Source organism: Schistocerca nitens, chromosome 2 (genome assembly GCF_023898315.1).
Source record: "Schistocerca nitens isolate TAMUIC-IGC-003100 chromosome 2, iqSchNite1.1, whole genome shotgun sequence".
Taxonomy (NCBI): domain Eukaryota; kingdom Metazoa; phylum Arthropoda; class Insecta; order Orthoptera; family Acrididae; genus Schistocerca; species Schistocerca nitens.
Genome location: NC_064615.1, coordinates 498942370 through 498966153, shown reverse-complemented (window position 1 = coordinate 498966153; position 23784 = coordinate 498942370). Strand labels below are relative to the sequence as shown.

General features: G+C 37.8%; 1 protein-coding gene across 1 annotated transcript in view; it reads left to right on the top strand.

The window, feature by feature from the left end:
• Positions 1-19033, top strand: part of LOC126236468 (protein IMPACT-like) — a 65635-nt gene extending 46602 nt beyond the window's left edge. The window contains exon 5 of the mRNA XM_049945794.1: positions 18209-19033. Coding sequence (XP_049801751.1) covers positions 18209-18376 — 168 coding nt within the window. The 3' untranslated portion in view covers positions 18377-19033. The remainder of the gene's footprint in view (positions 1-18208) is intronic.
• The last annotated feature ends 4751 nt before the right edge of the window (positions 19034-23784 follow it).

The following is a 23784-nucleotide window of genomic DNA, read 5'->3' as shown; positions in this document are numbered from 1 at the left end:
GGGACAGTACATGGCCCAGTCTGCCTAAACCATAATACCCCTTGAAGTACAGTGTATTAATTTGATAATACATGAATTACATCTGGTTTCATGCTGAATCTTTACTTCAGTGTGTTTATTTTCCATTTCCTGCTAGTTTATGTAGAGCTATGACTCTTAGTTCAAGTGTGGAACAGGTTCTCACCATAAAATTTTCACTTCGGAGTCAGATGATAACACAGAGTGATCACAAACAAGAGTGACATGTCAGCAATCACATGAGATATCAGTATTGAATTTGAAGCATTGGGAAAAGAATTTATACTCTTTTTCTTTGTCTTCTTTTAATCTTTTCCTGTTTAGGTCTTTGGTGAAAGAAAGCCAGAGAAAGACGATACACTTATGAAATTAAGAGTTTAGGGGAGAGAGCAAACAATAAGGTGTGCTCTTGGATTTGTTGATTAATTTCTTTTGCTGTGTGAGATACATTCCCTTCCAATGCAGTCCAGCTGAAAATACAATCTGAATTAACTGTCTGCAGGTGTATATTATATTGTTGACACTTGTAAGGTCTAAGTATGATATTTAAGTGAAAGTCTATCTATCTATCAGAGTCCAAAAGCACTAAAACACAATATAATCCCAAAACTGCAGTCTAATACTAATGATAGGGAGTATTTCATGTTTTGTGAGTCCACAAGTTACAAACAAGTCTTCCATGTCATAAGAGTTCACTCAGATTACTGCAAACCAATGAGTGTTCAGAGTCCTTTGTTGCCACACATTCTAAAAGTTAATCACTAATAACCCAGTTCTTCAAATAAATTTTTCTCCTTGTCACTCCTGTTCTGAGTCTGTTGAGGGTCTTCCGTGTGCTGTATTGGAGATGGCAACCTGATGATATTCCATCATCTTTCGGGCATGCACTTGGGACAGCGACAATTCTTCTTGCGATATTTCGGCTAGAAACCTCCCAGCCATCTTCAAGGCGAGTCGGAGACTGAGTTCATAGCGTTTGCGCGTGCCTATTTATACGGAGAGTCACATGATACAAAGCTGCTGAGGATTGAAAGCGCATGCGTCAAAGATATCAAAGTCGCCACTACTACGCTAGTCATAGATAAGATGTATATAGCAAAGATAAACATATAAGCGCAGAGTGCAAACAAAATAGTGCTGCTGCGAATCCACAGTGTTTGTAAATAAATAATTAATCTTTAAAAGTGGTAACATCTGTCGGAAGTGAAGAAGCAGAAATTCTTTCCGAACAAAGGTGTGAAATAAGCGGTTTCCAAGCATTGTCAAGATGAAATCCTTCGTCACGGTTTAGCAGGTTGTCGGCTAGTTGTATTTCTACAGCTTCCTTAACAACTGAGTCCCAGAAAGATGAAGTAGTAGTTAAAATCTTAACATCTTTATAATCCATGGCATGGCCAGTAGAAATGCAGTGTTCGGCAACTCTGATTTGTTGGACTGAAGAAGACATGTGTACTACTGGTGTTCGACGCATCGTTCCTGTACAGTGCGCGTGGTTTGCCCTATGTAACGTTTGCCACACTCACAAGGGATTTCATAAACTCCCGCCTTTCGCAATAGCAGATCATCCTTAACGGATCCCAACAGGGCAGCAGTCTTAGCTGGTGGGCGGAATATCACATCCACTTTATGTTTCTTCAAGATTCTAGCGATTTTAGAAGAAACATTACCCACGTATGGGAGAAAGGCTGTAGATTTCACTTCCCTTTCCACTTCCTCATCCTTTTCCTGTGATTTTTCTGCAGTTTTTATTTAAGAAAGCCCTGCAAATAAAAACTGCAGAAAAATCACAGGAAAAGGATGAGGAAGTGGAAAGGGAAGTGAAATCTACAGCCTTTCTCCCATACGTGGGTAATGTTTCTTCTAAAATCGCTAGAATCTTGAAGAAACATAAAGTGGATGTGATATTCCGCCCACCAGCTAAGACTGCTGCCCTGTTGGGATCCGTTAAGGATGATCTGCTATTGCGAAAGGCGGGAGTTTATGAAATCCCTTGTGAGTGTGGCAAACGTTACATAGGGCAAACCACGCGCACTGTACAGAAACGATGCGTCAAACACCAGCAGTACACATGTCTTCTTCAGTCCAACAAATCAGAGTTGCCGAACACTGCATTTCTACTGGCCATGCCATGGATTATAAAGATGTTAAGATTTTAACTACTGCTTCATCTTTCTGGGACTCAGTTGTTAAGGAAGCTGTAGAAATACAACTAGCCGACAACCTGCTAAACCGTGACGAAGGATTTCATCTTGACAATGCTTGGAAACCGCTTATTTCACACCTTCGTTCGGAAAGAATTTCTGCTTCTTCTCTTCCGACAGATGTTACCACTTTTAAAGATTAATTATTTATTTACAAGCACTGTGGATTCGCAGCAGCACTATTTTGTTTGCACTCTGCGCTTATATGTTTATCTTTGCTATATACATCTTATCTATGACTAGCGTAGTAGTGGCGACTTTGATATCTTTGACGCATGCGCTTTCAATCCTCAGCAGCTTTGTATCACGTGACTCTCTGTATAAATAGGCACACGCAAACGCTATGAACTCAGTCTCCGACTCGCCTTGAAGATGGCTGGGAGGTTTCTAGCCGAAATATCGCAAGAAGAATTGTCGCTGTCCCGAGTGCACGCCCGAAAGATGATGGAACATTATGTCCGCCGGGAAAACTTCAAGAATCACAACCTGATGATAGTTTCTCTTTTGCTGTCCATAATCCTCCAGGGAACTTTATTCTCCACAGATCAGTTTGGCAGGCTTCTGCTGAAGTTGAAATTTGTGCTGCTGTAAGGAGGAAGCTTTCCTGGGATTTCAATCAATATGGATAAGCATGAGTTCCAAACAATGAATGCCTTGAATTTGTTTCTTGATTTTTCTTTTCAGTCTCTGCTGCTATCTGTCTTCCTACATCTGTAGGTGCCACTGTCATGAGTGGAAATATTTTATTGACTGGTGCTGGCTTTAGGCATCCTATGAATATGTGGCTGGTCTCATGAAGAGCCACATCAGTTTGATAAGCAGGTGCAGAGTTCCTCCAGACTGAAGTGGCATACTCTGCAGCAGAGAAACACAGAGCAAGAGCAGATGTGTAGAGGGTGCTGGAGTGAACACAGTGATTTCAATTAGGTCCTGTCCAGGTGAAGTTTAGCTTCCTTCTTGCATAGGTGGAATGCACACACTTGAGTTTCAACTGTATTGAGTTTCAGGTACTAGTTGTCTAGTAGATAGCAAGTTATTTGACTGGAGATGACGGGTTGGATTCTGCTTCTTCATTTGTTCCTCCTTGAGCAGCAGCAGCTGTTTCATCTGCATACGTGAAGAACTCAGTTCAAGTGTTGACAGGTTGACCATTGGTATGTATATAATATAATATCAGAGCCAGCACATTTATTTGGGGAAGACAATTTTTCTGCATTCTCTATCTGTTCTTTCTGTTATTTACAGTGACAAAAAAATCACCTATTCTGCAGCAGACACTGAACAAACTGTGGTAGTCCTTAGTTGTTGTGTGCAGTTTCTTTGCTAGTTTATTATGATTTACAATGTCATAAGCAACCCCTGTAATCTGCTTTGTTTCATATCCTTCCTTGATGTGCTGGATTAGATTAATACATAAAATTGAGTAAGACTATATCAATTCAAAGGAACAGTCATAACAAACAAATAAAAATATGAAAACTTGAAATGTGCAAGTAAGTAAAGTAAACAAAAGTGAATAGCAAAAAATGCAAATTATATGTGTGTGACCTTAAGAACCACACTGAGGAGGAGATAACCACGTGAGTTCCCTCCCAACCCCTCTGATAGGAGGCTGGCATTCAAAGAAAACCTGAAATCATCACTCAAAATAAAGGGCAAGTCTGTGTGAAAGCCACATGCTGCACTTTTGTGTGTAAACTAAGGAGACATTTTCAAAATGTGTCTTACAAGTATTTGTACTCTACAAGCATTGCACAGTATGTCCTTAAGTCAAATGAAAAATGGAATATCAAGCTTTTCATGCTTAATATTTGTAAATTGCTTCTATGCTCCCCTAGTGAAACTATGAAATGAAAGTTGTATTCATGAGCTCTGTTCCCAAATTCCCACTGACACTGTGTTCTGCAGACATCTCTTCTAATCAGCAGTTACTTTGGTGACAGTGGTTTTATTATTAGAGGTAACAATGCTTGTTTTTGTCTTCCTGTTTTTATCACTAAATTTTCCCCTGCTGCTGTTTATAGTAAACAAAGATTCTCAGTGGTCTCACTATGTTATGACACATGATACAGGATCTCTAGATACCTCAGCTAGATTTTCAGTTGGCCTTAAGTAATCATAAACAATTTATGCTAATATGGAGTATACCAGCAACAATGTATCATCATATCGGTGGTGCACCTAGTGGTAGTTTAAGCAGTGAATGCCAGTGACAGTTTCACTTTATGGCCTCATGTGATATGGTATCATCTGCTTTAGCAAGCTGTGCTGTACATGGAAATAATGTCAGCAAATGGATGTATGACACTAGATCAGGCATGCTCCAATAAAGTACACATTTTCATCCTCCTTTTGGATCTAGACTTTAACCCTTTCAGACCTGGTGGTCACAATTTTGTACATAAAGTTTGTTCACTAATATTTCAGTGACAAGAATTGTCAGGTGCATCCAAACCCACTGTGCGCATTCATGTATGTTTCTTTTAGCCATGCTCCAGCAGCTGCTGCTCTCTTGTCAGCAGTCTGTGAACCACATAGTAAAATATACTCTCTGGTGTTGTCTCTCTGTGAGAAGCCATTACTCGTCGACTTTATTGCAATAATAGTCACGTTGTGGGTTTTGTTTGTGAATGTTTTGTGTGGTTTCCTTCTTTTGGAAACATTAGACATGATTTCAGTGGAATTTTCAGCAATTTCATTCAGTTCATATTTGTGTTATGTATCAGGTAACATTAATGTACACATTTGTGTACAACAGGTCCTTAATGGTGTAAAATAGGAAAAATAACCTAAAATGTGTCTCAGCTATTTTGCATGCCTATGGTAGTTATGTGTGGTAATTTTTCCATTTATTTCAGTACCAGCACCAAGGAGGAGAATAACTGACCTGTACATATGATTTTATTTTATATTTCTGGCTTTTGCCTTACAATTATGGATAAGGAATATCTTTCTGTGGAGAAAGATTGGGACTTGATTATGGACATAATTGAAAATGGTGGCGTTTTTGACATTAATTTGAGTGCAGATGAGGATGTCAGTGTACCACTTATTGAAAGGCAAGCTCTACAAATAGTGAAACGTGTTGGAGCAGATAAAGTGGGGGTGAATGATGTGTGTAGACACACCATATCTGAAGATGAAGATGATGGAGAGGTGGTGGATGCTGAAATGAACTTTTTATACAATGCAAAAAAAAAAAAAAGAAGAAGAAGAAACAGAACTGAATAACCTGTGTGACAACGTAGTGGTGACACCTAAAGAATCCATAAAATGGAAATGCTAGCCTCTAAGTACCATTGCAGAAACACTCAAAGCTCCAAATTTTGAAGAATCTCTCTTGTGTTCTCCAATGCAATACTTCAAAAGATATATACCAGATGATTTGTTAACTAGCATGGCAGCACATACTTATATTTACGCATTACAATGAGGCAAATCCTCATTCAAGCAGACAACTCCTCAAGCACTAGAAATGCTATTTGGTTTGCATATATTGACTGGCACCTTGAAATTTCCCAGATTATGAATGTATTGCGATAGAAGCCTGAAGGTAAATGTGTTTTTGGAAAACATGTAACGAGGCAGAGTTTTAGAATTACGAACAAATTTACACTTGGTGAACAATCTGGAAAAGCCAACTGAAAATAAAGATAAATTTTACAAAGTCAGGCCAATTTACTCAGCCATTCGAAAAACACTGCAGGAACTTCCTATAGAAGAGAATGTTTGTGTCAGTGAAGGCATTATTCCTTTCACTGGGAAGTTCTCTGCAAAGCAGTATGTCAAGGGGAATCAAAGTCTTCATGTGAAAAGAGTGGAATAGTGCACGATTTCCTTTTGTATCAAGGTGCTACAACTGAACTAAATACCGCATACTGTAAAAAATTTGAATTATGTTCTGCTGTTGGTTTAGAATTTTCTGTTCCACTCTCAAAAGGTGAAGGTAATAAATTATACCTTGACAACTTCTTTTCACCTTATCATCTGTTTCAAGTTCTGAAATCTCAAGGCATCAATGCAGCAGGTACTGTCCGTCAAAACAGATTTGAAAAGAACTTGCCTTTTTCAGATGATAAAACAATAATGAAACAAACTAGAGGTTACTGTGAAGAAATCACTAGTGCTGATGACATTACCATGTGTAAGTGGTTAGATTATAGGCCAGTTGTACTGTGTTCAAACTTCGTTGGTAAAGGTTCAGTGGATGAAGTTGAGTGTTGAGACAAAAAACACCATAAATATGTGAAAGTAGAAAGACCTGAAATAGTGAGAAGATATAATCATGCTATGAATGGTGTGGAACTATTTGATCAATTGATAAGCTACTACAGAGTTGCCATCAGATCTCGAAAATGGCCTTTCCGTATGATTTTTCATGGTGTTGACTTTGCCATCGTGCAAAGTTGGTTGGCATACAGACGAGGTGCAGACAACCTGTCTATCCCAAAGAAGAAGCAAATGGACCTTCTTTCTTTTCATATCAGGGTAGCAGATGGATTGATACTGTGCCAGAAGAAAGTGACTGAAAATAAGAGGGGGCTTTCTCTGATGAAGGACTGACTTCAGACATGAGAGTCATACCAAGAAAAAGAGGAGAATTATGACCAACTACAGAGATACAGTTTGATTAAATTGTCCATTTGCCTTTGTATGATGTAGGAGCTCCAAGTCGCTGCGAATTTCCGAAATGTACAGGGCGTTCTAGAATTCAGTGCAGAAAATGTAAAATACATTTATGTCTCCAAAAGGACAGAAATTTTTTTGCAGTTTCATACGAAACCTTAAAATCAGTGTTATGAACATTGTTGTTTAAATAAGAACTCTAATTTGGAATTATTTTTATTGTTTCTTCTGTTTTAAAGTGAAATAAATAGTGGCATACTTGATACATAGTGTTAACCTCCGTACTGTATGACATGAAGCTCGAGACCTGATGAACACAATTGTGTACATTAAATATCTAGAAAACTAGAGATCATATGACATTTTTTCTTAGAAAAATGTTGTCAGGAGATTCACCTGAATGTAAAAATGATGTCAGACACTTTTTAAATAAGTAAATAAAAAATCAGGTCTGAAAGGGTTGAACAAACAAAGGCAAAATTACAAGTACATGAAAAACATATTTCTGTTGATTGTTATGTTGTTTTAATGTATAAATTATCACATATTATTACTTTTCACATGACATATACTATTATACAATTGATCAGAGGTGTGTGTGTGTGTGTGTGTGTGTGTGTGTGTGTGTGTCACTCAAAACACAGTGTCTCAGAAAATGAAGAAATAAAATGAGAAAGGATTTGTAAACTTTTATTGGCTGAGTTACATTTTATAACCCTACCTTGGTGATATTGAATAACTTAAAAATTTTGTTTTGTTTCATAGTGAGAGCACATTTTCATTAGTCAGCCATATAACAGCTTTGTATTGAGACCACACTCTCATTGGTCTGTCATATAACAGGTCTTCAAATACATTGTAGTACAAGAGGGAGAGGGGTGAAGATATATTTGTTGCAAATTGTGAGAAAATGAACTCCATTCAGAAAGTATTTATTTATTTACTTTTATTTACTATATCTTCGTCATTTACCAGCCATGGCTGGACAGACTGCGTCACAAATACAATGTTTATCAACTAACATCTATACAACACCATATACAAAATTTATATTACAAATAAAAGAAAATATTTATGCAGTGCACAAAAACACATAGAACATAGTGGGAATGAAATATAACTAAACAGGAAAGTAAAACTTCATAGCAGCAAATGAAAATACCATAAAGCAAAATGTCACACACACAAAGTTTCATTTTGGCAAAATATGTACTTTAAGTAAAAACAATATTTATTATTTTGTCCATTCAGTAGAACCGCTGTTGAAAAACTCTTCCAATGAATATAGTGGATGGTGTTTCAAGTCCTGAGCAATTTTTTTCCGAAATAATTCAGGTGGCAGGGATTTCACTTCTGGAGGCAGTTGATTGTACATTTTTAGGGCGACTGTTGGAAAGCTGTCTTGTGTACTTGATAGGCGACACCTTGGCACTTCAATGTTCCTCTTACAGTGAGTGTCATGATTATGTATTTCTTGTCTTATGCTAAAATTCCCTTGATTTTCTTTTATATACATGAGGCAGAAAAACACATACTGGCTAAAGACAGTCATTGTGCCTAGCCTGGAGAAAATAGGCTTACAGTGGTCCAGTCTTTTGCTAGAGGATATGATCCTGATGGCTTTTTTTTTGTAATAGCAACACATCTTTGCTGCCTGAGGAGTGTCCCCACAACAACAGTCCATAGCTAATGTGGCTGTGGAAGACTGCATGGTAGACTATTGTGAGAAACTGGTCAGTTATTACCCTCTTCAGCTTCCTCAGGAGGTATATCACACGAGAAAGTTTGGTGCATACATATGCAGTGTGATCATTCCTGGAGAGTTTGCTGTCAATCTTGAAGCCCAGTAGTCTGACAGTCTCCATGTTTTCTTGGTCTTCAATGTTGGTTAGACTGCATATCAAATGTTGGGTTTTTTCTTCATTGATCTTCATTTTGTTTATTACGAACCATTCTTTTATTTCTTCAAACATCAAATTTGATGCACCAAGAGCTTCTGCGGCTGTATGTCCTTTGACAATAAGGGTAGTGTCATCTGCAAACTGCAACATTTGACTATTACAGCTCATATCATTGACATATATGAGGAATAGGAGAGGTCCTAAGACTGATCCTTGGGGCACTCCATGTTCCAGTTTTTGTTCAAGAGAAGTTGCTCCATGCACTGATACTACCTGCTTTCGGTTTTCCAAATAAGATTGGAGTGTTGATAGAACAACACCTCCTACACCATAGCATCTTAACTTGGCTGTTAGTGTTGTGTGTGAGATGCAGTCAAAGGCTTTGCTGAGGTCACAGAGTGTCAGTGCCACACTCTCTCTCTCTTCAAAACTCTGTCGAATTGTTTTTAATAAGTCCAGTGTGGCTGTCACTGTTGATCTCCCTTTGCGGAATCCGTGCTGTGTGTTTTGGAATAAGTTGTTTTCCTCAAAGTGATTCAGTACCTGGCGGTGCATCACAGAATCAGTAACTTTGGCTAGTACTGGTACCACTGAGATTGGTCTGAAGCTGGACACCTCACAAGGATCCCCCTTCTTATATATTGGTACTGTGCGTACCAGTTTAAGGAAGTCTGGGGAGACACCAGAAGATAGACATTTGTTTATTGCTATGGCTAGTGGCTGAGCTAATTCTGCAATAATTTTCTTTAGCAGTGTGCAGGACATGCCATAGATGTCTACACTTTCTGAGTGTTTGTAGGAGTTCACAATTTTTATCATGTCTTCAGGGTGTACTTCCTTCCAGTTTTGAATACTGCAACTGTCTGCATTTCTTATGTTTGCAGTTGGATCTAGGACAGAGTGTGGAATTTCACTCACTGTCTTTTCCACTATTCTGACAAAATATTCATTGAAGTCATCAGGGCTACACGAATTTAAGCAGGAGGTAGTCTTCTTTCTGTTCTCATTCACAAGATTCCAGGCAGCTTTACAAGGATTTTGGGCCTCTTTAATGTATGTATCATTATATTTCGTTTTTGCTTCCTCTACTGCCTTCCTATAAGCTTTTTGGCTTTTAGGTAGTTGCGGTGATGTAATTCTTTAGCTGGAATGTCTAAAGCTGATTTCATTCGGTCCTTGCACATTGTTACAATACACTTCAATTTATTGAGCTCGGTGGTGTACCATTGTTTCACATTGATAACTTTCTGCCTGCCTTGTGATTTGTCCAGAGGATTCTTCACTGGTCTTACCGGAAACATGTTGTTGTTGTTGCGCTCCTCAGTCCTGAGACTGGTTTGATGCAGCTCTCCATGCTACTCTATCCTGTGCAAGCTTTTTCATCTCCCAGTACCTACTGCAACCTACATCCTTCTGAATCTGATTAGTGTATTCATCTCTTGGTCTCCCTCTACGATTTTTACCCTCCACGCTGCCCTCCAATACTAAATTGGTGATCCCTTGATGCCTCAGAACATGTCCTACCAACCAATCCCTTCTTCTGGTCAAGTTGGGCCACAAACTTCTCTTCTCCCCAATCCTATTCAATACTTCCTCATTAGTTATGTGATCTACCCATCTAATCTTCAGCATTCTTCTGTAGCACCACATTTCGAAAGCTTCTATTCTCTTCTTGTCGAAACTATTTATCGTCCATGTTTCACATCCATACATGGCTACACTCCTTACAAATACTTTCAGAAATGACTTCCTGACACTTAAGTCTATACTCGATGTTAACAAATTTCTCTTCTTCAGAAACGCTTTCCTTGCCATTGCCAGTCTACATTTTATATCCTCTCTACTTCGACCATCATCAGTTATTTTGCTCCCCAAATAGCAAAACTCCTTTACTACTTTAAGTGTCTCATTTCCTAATCTAATTCCCTCAGCATCACCCGACTTAATTAGACTACATTCCATTATCCTCGTTTTGCTTTTGTTGATGTTCATCTTATATCCTCCTTTCAAGACACTGTCCATCCCATTCAACTGCTCTTCCAAGTCCTTTGCTGTCTCTGACAGAATTACAATGTCATCGGCGAACCTCAAAGTTTTTATTTCTTCTCCATGAATTTTAATACCTACTCCGAATTTTTCTTTTGTTTCCTTTACTGCTTGCTCAATATACAGATTGAACAACATCGGGGAGAGGCTACAACCCTGTCTTACTCACTTCCCAACCACTGCTTCCCTTTCATGTCCCTCGACTCTTATAACTGCCATCTGCTTTCTGTACAAATTGTAAATAGCCTTTCGCTCCCTGTATTTTACCCCTGCCACCTTTAGAATTTGAAAGAGAGTATTCCAGTCAACATTGTCAAAAGCTTTCTCTAAGTCTACAAATGCTAGAAACGTAGGTTTGCCTTTCCTTAATCTTTCTTCTAAGATAAGTCGTAAGGTCAGTATTGCCTCACGTGTTCCAGTGTCTCTACGGAATCCAAACTGATCTTCCCCAAGGTTGGCTTCTACTAGTTTTTCCATTCGTCTGTAAAGAATTCGTGTTAGTATTTTGCAGCTGTGACTTATTAAACTGATAGTTCGGTAATTTTCACATCTGTCAACACCTGCTTTCTTTGGGATTGGAATTATTATATTCTTCTTGAAGTCTGAGGGTATTTCGTCTGTTTCATACATCTTGCTCACCAGATGGTAGAGTTTTGTCAGGACTGGCTCTCCCAAGGCCGTCAGTAGTTCCAATGGAATGTTGTCTACTCCGGGGGCCTTGTATCGACACAGGTCTTTCAGTGCTCTGTCAAACTCTTCACGCAGTATCATATCTCCCATTTCATCTTCATCTACATCCTCTTCCATTTCCATAATATTGTCCTCAAGTACATCGCCCTTGTATAGACCCTCTATATACTCCTTCCACCTTTCTGCTTTCCCTTCTTTGCTTAGAACTGGGTTTCCATCTGAGCTCTTGATATTCATACAAGTCGTTCTCTTATCTCCAAAGGTCTCTTTAATTTTCCTGTAGGCAGTATCTATCTTACCCCTAGTGAGATAGGTCTCTACATCCTTACATTTGTCCTCTAGCCATCCCAGCTTAGCCATTTTGCACTTCCTGTCGATCTCATTTTTGAGACGTTTGTATTCCTTTTTGCCTGCTTCATTTACTGCATTTTTATATTTTCTCCTTTCATCAATTAAATTCAATATTTCTTCTGTTACCCAAGGATTTCTAGTAGCCCTCGTCTTTTTACCTACTTGATCCTCTGCTGCCTTCGCTACTTCATCCCTCAAAGCTACCCATTCTTCTTCTACTGTAGTTCTTTCCCCCATTCCTGTCAATTGTTCCCTTATGCTCTCCCTGAAACTCTGTACAACCTCTGGTTCTTTCAGTTTATCCAGGTCCCATCTCCTTAAATTCCCACCTTTTTGCAGTTTCTTCAGTTTTAATCTACAGGTCATAACCAATAGATTGTGGTCAGAGTCCACTCTGCCCATGGAAATGTCTTACAATTTAAAACCTGGTTTTTAAATCTCTGTCTTACCATTATATAATCTATCTGATACCTTTTAGTATCTCCAGGGTTCTTCCATGTATACAACCTTCTTTCATGATTCTTAAACCAAGTGTTAGCTATGATTATGTTGTGTTCTGTGCAAAATTCTACCAGGCGGCTTCCTCTTTCATTTCTTAGCCCCAATCCATATTCACCTACTATGTTTCCTTCTCTCCCTTTTCCTACACTCGAATTCCAGTCACCCATGACTATTAAATTTTCGTCTCCCTTCACAATCTGAATAATTTCTTTTATTTCATCATACATTTCTTCAATTTCTTCGTCATCTGCAGAGCTAGTTGGCATATAAATTTGTAATATTGTAGTAGGTGTGGGCTTCGTATCTATCTTGGCCACAATAATGCGTTCACTATGCTGTTTGTAGTAGCTTACCCGCATTCCTATTTTCCTATTCATTATCAAACCTACTCCTGCATTACCCCTATTTGATTTTGTGTTTATAACCCTGTAGTCACCTGACTAGAAGTCTTGTTCCTCCTGCCACTGAACTTCACTAATTCTCACTATATCTAACTTCAACCTATCCATTTCCCTTTTTAAATTTTCTGACCTACCTGCCCGATTAAGGGATCTGACATTCCACGCTCCGATCCGTAGAACGCCAGTTTTCTTTCTCCTGATAAGGACATCCTCTTGAGTAGTTCCCGCCCGGAGATCCGAATGGAGGACTATTTTACCTCCGGAATATTTTACCCAAGAGGACGCAATCATCATTTAATCATACAGTAAAGCTGCATGCCCTAGGGAAAAATTACGGCTGTAGTTTCCCCTTGCTTTCAGCCGTTCGCAGTACCAGCACAGCAAGGCCGTTTTGGTTATTGTTACAAGGCCACATCAGTCAATCATCCAGACTGTTGCCCTTGCAACTACTGAAAAGGCTGCTGCCCCTCTTCAGGAACCACACGTTTGTCTGGCCTCTCAACAGATACCCCTCCGTTGTGGTTGCACCTATGGTACGACTATCTGTATCGCTGAGGCACGCAAGCCTCCCCACCAACGGCAAGGTCCATGGTTCATGGGGGGGGACCGGAAACATGTCATCAAATATTGCTTTTAAGGTTTGGAACAGACATAAGAAAGAATCACTGCCTACTAACTCTGCAATTTTCTGCTGCCAGTTTACACAAGATAGAGCTGCTTTGAGATCATTTAGTCTCTCTTCTTTAACAAATCTTCTTTTGAATGTGTAATTTGAATGCCATGTGCTTATCTGCGGTTTGCTCCTCTCCTCATACTGGTTTCCATTACTAGTGCACAGTGATCTGCTATCATAGGTTCAACTACACTGAGTTTATAATCCCAGATGTTGAGGTTGGTGATCATGGTGTCCAGGCATGCACCACCCCTTGTTGGGAGCTTATTTGCAATAAACAACCCATAACTGGTAATTAATCTCATAAAGACCCTCTCTCTGGCATCTCCATCACCTATGTGTATGTTAAAATCTCCACATAGTGCGATTTTTGACTTTAGGCGTGTTAGGTAACACAAACAGTTCTCCATATGTCCAATAAAATTCTCAAAGTCACCATATGGTGAATGGTACACAGAAACAACAACTAAATCAATATTTGTTAATAACAGTGTAGCTAGTTCAAGATCAAAATCCACACAAAAACTGCTTAAATCAATTTCCTTGATGCTATGATCTCTGTTGGCATACACAGAGACCCCACCGTGGGTTGCAGTTCTTCGAAACCAAGCACTGGCCATGTCTAAGTATTCAACAGATTTATAGGAATCACCTTCTGCTTCAGTTAGCCAGTGTTCACAAATACATAAAACATCTGGTTTAATTTCTCCTATAAAAAATGATAGGAGATCCATTTTGGTTCTTATGCACTGCACATTTACACTTGCAATGATTATAGGCATATTGTTTTCAGTACTAGAAACATTCTTGTGCAGTGATCCTTGATCCTTGTTTTTAACTTCATAATCTATTTTATTGGCATAACGGATGGTCTCCGGAACAAAAAACGCTTAATTACAACATTTTTGGGCCATACAGCAGTGTCCATTAGCTTGTCTTTTAGATGAAAGTCTACACCAATCTTAAAACTACTATTTACACCCTTAGATTCCAATTTTTGTATGTGAAAGTTGCTATGACCTGGTAGGATTTTCTTCAAAAAGTTAATTACGTTTTCTGCTGTCGTTCCACTTTTCACCTTTCCTAAATGAAACCATGCTCTCTTTTCCCCATACAGCATTCCTTGGTCATCACCAGTGCCTATTATTTTATTTTTCCTGTCACTAACACTTGAATTTCCAACTACTGAGATGGCATTGGTTGGAGGAGTTGATCTGATAGTCACTGTCTGTGGCAGTTTACCATGGTATATCTGTATTTAGTGCTGTATTATTTGTTTGTTGTTCTGTAGAAGTTGTTGGGGTTTTCTTGTCCCTATGGCGAAAACTTCTTTTCCTAGAACTTACTACACGCCACTCTGTATTGGGTGAGAGTTTATTTTCTGAGGAATCTGCAGAGTTGTAGAGACTATTTTCGTCTTTATTAACGCCAGATCCTGTTTTGTTGACCGATACATTGTTTACATCAAAACACTCATTTGATTCCATGATATCAGTTTGATTACAATTTACGGTTGGAAATTTTTCGTCTGGAATGATCTGTTTTCCTTGTTGTAGAAAGGGATTTGAACAGTTTCTGTCACTACTTACATTATTACAGCATTCATCAGCGCCGTTTTCTCGATCACCAACAGTTGTTTTGGATGTGTGAGTCGGGTTGCACAGCACATTAACCACAATATGGTGTTTATGTTTATCTGCCGCCAAATCCGTTTGTTTACCATTTGCAGTACCAATGTTTTCCTGCACAAATTCACTTACTTTGCTATAACCACTTTCCAAGGAGTCGGCACCGTTTACAAGTGGTTTTTCACATATGTTTACATTATATTTTGGAGACTGCAATTCTTCAATCTTAGAATCAGCACTGATAATTGTATCCAGCTTTTTATTCATTGATAGGTTATCTTCCGATATTTTATTTGTTAACTTGAGTATATTTTGCAAGTATTCTAATAATTTTACGTCACCGTTCACTTCAATATCACTTTTGTGTTTCTGCACTTCAGGTTCATGTAAATTTTCACTACTTAACCTCTTTTCACAGGACACACAGTGAAACTTAATTCGGTCTTTAGAACATGCTACTGTACGAGCTTCACTGTTACTAACGCCTACACATTCGTTGTGAAAGGATTTATTACACCATAATCCACAAACTAGCACTATATCTGTCGTTTTAATAACTTTTTTGCACGCTTCACATGATCGAACAACATCACTTATAATATGTAATTTATGTCACAGTCGCATTGCAAATATGAAAGTGTGACTTTGCACCAATCAGTGGAGGGCCATTAACAGGCTAGAGACTTTATTGGTAAGGATGAAAACACTCAAGAAGAATGAGCTGCAACAAAAATTAAAAACTCCAGCACATGTGAGGTGTACTCAGTTATATAGTTCTTAAATGTAGAAAATTTGTCAGACTTTGAAATTAACCACCAAGTTTTTCATGGGCAGATTGTGAGTGTGTCAGATTAACAAATAATAGAACAGTGTTTGTGATTAAAAAAGATAGTGGGCAGCTACCTCTGTAGAGGCAGTCATCACACATATCAAGCTAGTTCGTTAGTCAGGACATTGGTAGTTACTTTGGAATGAGGCAGCAAGAAACTTGAGGCTTGAGTACAAAGGCTCAGAGCAAGGTAACTGTCATACTCTTAGCAGCGGGAAAATCAGAAAAGTGTTATAATGAATGACCTGCAATAAGAACTGCACATATAAAAAGTACTGATTTAATGAACAAATTTTTTTCATCTTCATAATGTTTTGATCTTTGAATTTTCCTCCTCTCTCATTTAAAACACTCATTTGATTCCATGATATCAGTTTGATTACAATTTACGGTTGGAAATTTTTCGTCTGGAATGATCTGTTTTCCTTGTTGTAGAAAGGGATTTGAACAGTTTCTGTCACTACTTACATTATTACAGCATTCATCAGCGCCGTTTTCTCGATCACCAGAAGTCACATTGTTTAAGATGTGACATGAGAGTTATGCTTTTCATCCCTCTCTTTGGTGCTGAATGTAGCCTACAGAAATACAAGTACTGCTTTCAGCCACCATCGGAAATTAAAAATGGTATGAACAAACATTTATGCTGTTGAACACAGCTCCCTATCTTGTTCTCTTATTGCTTCAGTATAACAAATCAGATTTTTCAAAACTAGGTGGCAAGAATAAAGCAAAGATGAAAATATTGTACTGATTAGTCCCATAATGGTCCCTAACTGAACCTTGGACAATACCATCACTAAATAAGAAATAATAATCAAATTTTTTGATGAAATTGAAGGAAAGCTTTTTCAAAAACTGTTATCAAAATTTGTATTACTTCCAATCTTCTATTTTAACTTTTTTCGAGCTTACATCTGGCAATAATCCTGAACTGTTGTCTGTAATTGAGTTTTTTGGATTTATAAGGAAGTGAGGAAACATAAATACAATGATGAGTGAAATAAATGCTGTATTTTTTGTAATTTTAACATTCCATTGCTCAGAAATATAAGTACTCTTATTTTTGTAAGAGAGAACAAGGAAAAATTCAGGAAAATTCCATGATATTAGCTTAGACACTTCATTCATCTGACGTTAAACCATGTAAATTCCCAATAAAACGAAACTAGTAGCTTGAAATTATTCCAGCTGTAACTATCCCAGCTTATTGTCCGTCTGTTCAGTAGGATATACATCCTGCCTTAACTTTCATAGAATGTTGTTGTTCATTGCCGTAGCATTTTTATAAATAGCACTTGAATATCAACAAGTCTCATGATCAGTACATCACTTGGAGATCAACAAGTCTCATGATCAGCACAAACATAATGGGAACTTGCAGGCTTGCTGTGCCAAATGTCTGTCTGTGGCTCTTGCCCTATTGCATGTTTTGGCTGTGAATATGCAGATTGTGGTGAAGAGCTTACGAGTGATTCCTAAGTCTGAGATGACCGACTGTAATCTCTTATAGCAAACTACTTGGTCTGTTCTGTGGAGGAAAAGACAAAGGGAGACAGATGATTCTCCATGTCAGCTTTGTTTGTTATTTTTCGCAGATTTTCTGATTGCTGTTGCAGATTTGCATTTTGTGTGCTCATTGCTTCCCACACTGTCTTCTATTAGATCTCACAAATTTGACATTTGCAGTGGACCCACAGTAGAATAAAACTAATGTACTGAGGTGAATGTGTGTATGTAAAAATGTTTTCGCTTCTATTGTGTCTCAGTAGTCAGGTATTTTGTGAGCACAGCACTGTAATGTCTTCCTGACTGTGATTAGCTGAACAAGTTTGTATATGTTGTATGAGTGGTGGTATGTCTTCATATTAATTTCATTACAAATGAGGATATAATGGTAGGTAGCCTGTTTTCTATTGTTCTACAGATACAAATGTTCCCCCACGTCATGTACCAATTAGAAGGATATTCATGTGAAGTAGTCCACATTACCTGCAATGCTGTGCATTGTAATTTTGCATATTTATTGGAGACTGCTCAATATATATAACTGACTAGTAGAACTTTCCCATGGCTAACATGTCACAACATTTGAACTCAACAGTCTAATGTATTACATGTTTCAATTTTTCAAATATATTTTGGTAAGTCACTACTTTTTGTTGTTGAAAAACTGAAGACTATTCATAGCATTTTTAGAAGGATTAACATGTCTTTCATGCATGTGCTGTTACTCATAAATATTACTAAGTACAGAATACGTTGACTTCAGTATCTTAAAATGTCTATTAAAACTATGCACAGAGGATGCACACAACTGCAATTTTTTGTTTGTGTTCAAAGATTCTAGACATGAAAAATGTGCTGGTGGTAGTAACTCGTTGGTATGGTGGTGTACATCTGGGACCAGACAGATTTCGACATATTAACAATGCTGCTCGGCAAGTATTGGAGCAAGGTGGATTTGTACAAAAAAGTGATACAAACCAACACAGAAAAAAGAAGAAATGACGTTCTGCTGTTCCAGGAATAATTTGGTACTTATGAATGTAAATAAACAATTTTGTTGAACATTAATCGCCTTTTTCTACTCATATTAACTAGTTGTGAAGCTTCAACAATACTTACATGAATTGTTGGGAATGGAAATGACAGTTTGAGGTTTCTGCAGAGTAGCCGTTAAATGTATACTCTCTTCTTCCTACTTTTTACCATGTAACTACACTTTTAATTGTGTGCAAACGTAAACCATTCAGCATTTTGCAACCTGTCTAAGTCAGTGGCTTCCTCTTTTCTTTTTCTCTGCAATACTGCAGATATTGCAACAGTTCAGTTACTGTACTTCATGTATGTATGAGTAAAATGTAATTGTTTCTTCATTTTCCTATTGTTGTACTTAGCTGCATCCAATATGGTAAGGATGGGTTGCAAATATTGTGGTGCCTGTGGTAGCACGTGTACACAGAAAGAGTATCAGCAACTTTTGGTTGTTTATATGAAATACTATTTTTACAATTGTTTAATTATACAATGATATAATTTTTGTATGGTTAAAGTTCAGCAGAATCACCTGAACTTACTGAATTTACAGCTTTCTCATCCATTCAGCGGTCTTTGGTACAGATCTGAATAATAAATTATGCGACTTGACTTCACTGTGACCCGGTACTCCCTTGTGTAAGGATTTCATTTACTTACTACAGCTAAGTCCCTGTCAGTGTGTTATTGTCACATTTAGTCCAGAAACAAAATGTAAAAATATACTGCAAATGGGAAATATGACTAAAAATATGGGACAGGTTTTCATGCAAGATATGAAGACTGTTTCATTAAAAATGCCTCTTTCACAGAACTACACCTCATTGTCTGCTTCTGTGGCATACTGCAAAATGACTCTGTTGTAATTTCACAGAAATCTTCCATCTTCAGTAATTCTATAACAACTGAAATATATATATATATCTTTCCCTCTCCTTCCCTCTTTCCTGACGAAGCAACCGTTGGTTGCGAAAGCTAGAATTTTGTGTGTGTGTTTGTGTTTTTTTGTGTGTCTATCGACCTGCCAGCGCTTTTGTTTGGTAAGTCTCATCATCTTTCTTTTTAGATATATTTTTTCCACGTGGAATGTTTCTGTATGTGTGGATGGATATGTGTGTGTGTGCCAGTGTATACCTGTCCTTTTTTCCTCCTTTTTTCCTTTTTTCCCCCTAAGGTAAGTCTTTCCGCTCCTGGGATTGGAATGACTCCTTACCCTCTCCCTTAAAACCCACATCCTTTCGTCTTTCCCTCTCCTTCCCTCTTTCCTGATGAGGCAACAGTTTGTTGCGAAAGCTTGAATTTTGTGTGTATATTTGTGTTTGTTTGTGTGTCTATCGACCTGCCAGCGCTTTTGTTTGGTAAGTCTCATCATCTTTCTTTTTAGATATATTTTTTCCACGTGGAATGTTTCCCTCTGTTATATATATATATATATATATATATATATATATATATATATATATATATATATATATATATATATATATATATATATATATATATTTTCAGATTTTGTGGTTAATTTTATGTACTTTCCTTATTACTTCTTACAATAAAGCTGAAGATCATCAGACTTACTTTTATGCATACCAGAAGAGCAATTTGTAGGATAAATGATGATGCCTGATACTACATCCAATGATGCTTTGAAATTCTCACATATAATAATAGATTAATGCCTGTCATTTTCCTTATAATACTATAGTGCTTATGTTTTGCCACAGTATCCATATGCGCCACACAACATTACACTGTTCTCTGATATGTATGACATAGTCTGTTCTCAACCAATATCACTGTCCAACTATCTTGTTGGTTCTTGATTCCCACCATTTATAGCGGCACCTTATGGTGGTAATTAAGAACTTCATGTTTTTCATCAGTTACAAGTAATTGGTAATCTGTCTGAAATCAGTCCAAACTGGAGTTTTGAGACTAATAATTTACACAAAATAATTTGTAGTCTGAAAAGGCTAGACTACTGCTCACCATGAAGATGACACAGTGAGTTGCAACAAACAGGCTGCTACAGATTGAGTCCCCACCCCCGTCGTGCACACGACTGCTATTTCTGGTTGCTTCTGAAGCCCGAAGTGATTAGTTCCACTGTTGAAACAAGAAAAGATGTTAGTGTACTGAAGGAAAAGGTTGAAATCATGAATTCCATGAACAATATGTTTCTGGTTCTGAAATATTGCAGGTTATAACACAGCATTATGGCAGCATGGTGCAGTTTTCAAACATGATTTAATGTTCCAAAAAGATTTAATGTGAAATCCATTATAATTGCCATTTACAAGCTCTTTGTCCAATTCAAATGGACAGGCAGCATGGCTGATGGTCTAGTGGATGGCCTTAGGCGAACTGTAGCTAGTTCTGACAATGTAGCCAAAGTTTCTAGACTTATTCAGCAACAACCAATGAAATCAGTCAAAGGAATTGGAATTTCAGCATGCATACAATACTGAGCATTGCAATTTTTGAACAGTTTGTTGCCACACAGTAAGTGTTGGAGAATCGATCAGCCACCAAGTGGTTTGTGCAAGACGGACTCCAACCACGTCACACTGAACAGGTGTTTTGCTTTCATGATGAATAATTCAGGATTAGAGTCGTTGCATTTGATTATTCCAGATTTACTGGTGCAGGCATGGATTGGCCTCCATGTTCACCCAATCTGTCTCCTTGTGACTACTTTTTGTGAGGCATATTGGAAGATCCTGTCTGCTGCAGCTATCCCACCATGCTGGATGAGCTTGAATTATTGATCTGTGTGGCAACTGAATCCATTTCCATTGAGACACTACAAGATGTGCTGGCGAATTTCATTGTTCATTTGCATCATTTCTCTGGTGGAAGTGGTGGACATTTGGAAAAGATTATGATGTGATTGCAAAGACTGCCTGCAGAGGATGAGTTTATTAATCCATGCTGATACAAACTGTACTACAGCACCATATGTAAGGAGCTTTTGTAACTACTACTTCAAAATTTATGTATAAAATTTTTACAGCTTTAACAAAAAATATACTGATTGTTGTATTCTGCTACGAGTCTTTGTTTTCATGTTTTTTAATTTTAAAATTAGTCTTTTATTGGACAACATGAATTAGAAGTAACAGTTAGAATATAAGGTATGGGTTACAATATTAGGTTGCAGAAATATGGTTATGTCCCAAAATCTGATCTTATTTAACTAATAACTTTAAAAATATAGAATCTTGGGAGAAAATAAATACTTTCTCACAATCAGCAAAAATCGGCCTACAAATCTGACTAGGTCTATTCATAACATTGGCTGACCTGTTGGCATTTGTAGCTTACTTCATTTCTGAAATTTCTTTAAGATTTTTAGACTTTTGCCAAGTGGTGCATTTATGAAATAATTGCTTCACAAAGTTCAGGATCAAGAACTTTGTTACTGTAATAATAAGACTTTAAAACACCACAAGAAATGAAAAAGTTGACAAACATATGTACCCATGCAGTGAAATCAAAATTTTGCTTTTATAAAAAGAAAACTAGATTGAAGAGTGCTTATAGCAAGTTAAGTTGTTTCAAATCGAGTTTAAATGCAAAAAAAGTTTCTCGAGCAGAGGGTTGATTGATAACAATGGATACATGCATGTTGGTAATTACTAAGAGAGAGATGAACAAACATATGGATCAGGAAACAATCTAGATTGGAAGTCTCATTTGTGATTAATGAAAATAAAGTGGAGATATTTGGAACACACAGCTAAGCAAATGGATGCTAGATGGACTAAGGAAATCTTTGCTGGATTTTAAAAGAAAAGACCAAAGCTGGTGACCTGATTGAATGTGGCCAATTGACATCAGAAATCATGCAGGACCAAAATGGATGCATGCAGATGAAGTCTGGATTCATGGGGAAGTTTAGAGGGTGCATTTAACCAGAAAGTGGATGTCAGCTGGATGATGATGATGTTGAAAGTAAGGTTTTAGCAATAATTAGATATAGTACCCTCATAGGACAGCCATGGGAATACAGTAAATTATATGTGCATTCTCTAAAAACAATAATTATTCTCTAAGGTGTATTTTCTGGTGAAAGGTTCTTGGTGTTAACAGTTTTTTTTAATCTCTTAAAGTCACTTGCTGCTAGCAAGATCGCTCACATCAAAGTAAGTGATTCCTTCTGATACTAACAAGGAAACACCATCAACTTGACATCATATTTTAAGGAGAAAAAGCAAGCACGCATGCAAGATATCAGCCCTACTAATCAATCCCATATGAAAATTGGGGCTATAGTTCTTACAGTAAGCAGCTATGACTTTCTGAAAGCACAGCTTTTAATCATGCATTCACACTGGTTATCATTCACTTGTCCCCCTGCTCCACTTAATGTCCAAGTGCGAGGTACTGTGCAATGGAAGGAATAAGTTTGCAAAATATTATTTTCATGTTGGTATTATGCAGTGTTCATTGTGTCAAAGTATGTGGTTTACAACATGTAGATGGTGCCAGAGATGTCTTTGCTTTGAACATTTTTGTATTGTGATACATAAATATAGTGTAAATGAATTAAACAAATGAATCTCATTAAAGAAGTTGCATACCACTATTTAATTATTAACATCATCATTGAACATTATTTTATTTGGATTGTAAAGTTGACGCTGTAAAAGTGAAGTACATTTGCAGGAGATGCACTAATCTTTAACGTGACTGGCAAGATTAAATTGTAAACTGAAAATCTACATCTACATCTACATTTATACTCCGCAAGCCACCCAACAGTGTGTGGCGGAGGGCACTTTACGTGCCACTGTCATTACCTACCTTTCCTGTTCCAGTCGCGTATGGTTCACGGGAAGAACGACTGTCTGAAAGCCTCCATGCGCGCTCTAATCTCTCTAATTTTACATTCGTGATCTCCTCGGGAGGTATAAGTAGGGGGAAGCAATATATTCGATACCTCATCCAGAAACGTACCCTCTCGAAACCTGGCGAACAAGCTACACCGCAATGCAGAGCGCCTCTCTTGCAGAGTCTGCCACTTGAGTTTATTAAACATCTCCGTAACGCTATCACGGTTACCAAATAATCCTGTGATGAAATGCGCCGCTCTTCTTTGGATCTTCTCTATCTCCTCTGTCAACCCGATCTGGTACGGATCCCACACTGATGAGCAATACTCAAGTATAGGTCGAACGAGTGTTTTGTAAGCCACCTCCTTTGTTGATGGACTACATTTTCTAAGCACTCTCCCAATGAATCTCAACCTGGTACCCGCCTTACCAACAATTAATTTTATATGATCATTCCACTTCAAATCGTTCCGCACGCATACTCCCAGATATTTTAGATAAGTAACTGCTACCAGTGTTTGTTCCGCTATCATATAATCATACAAT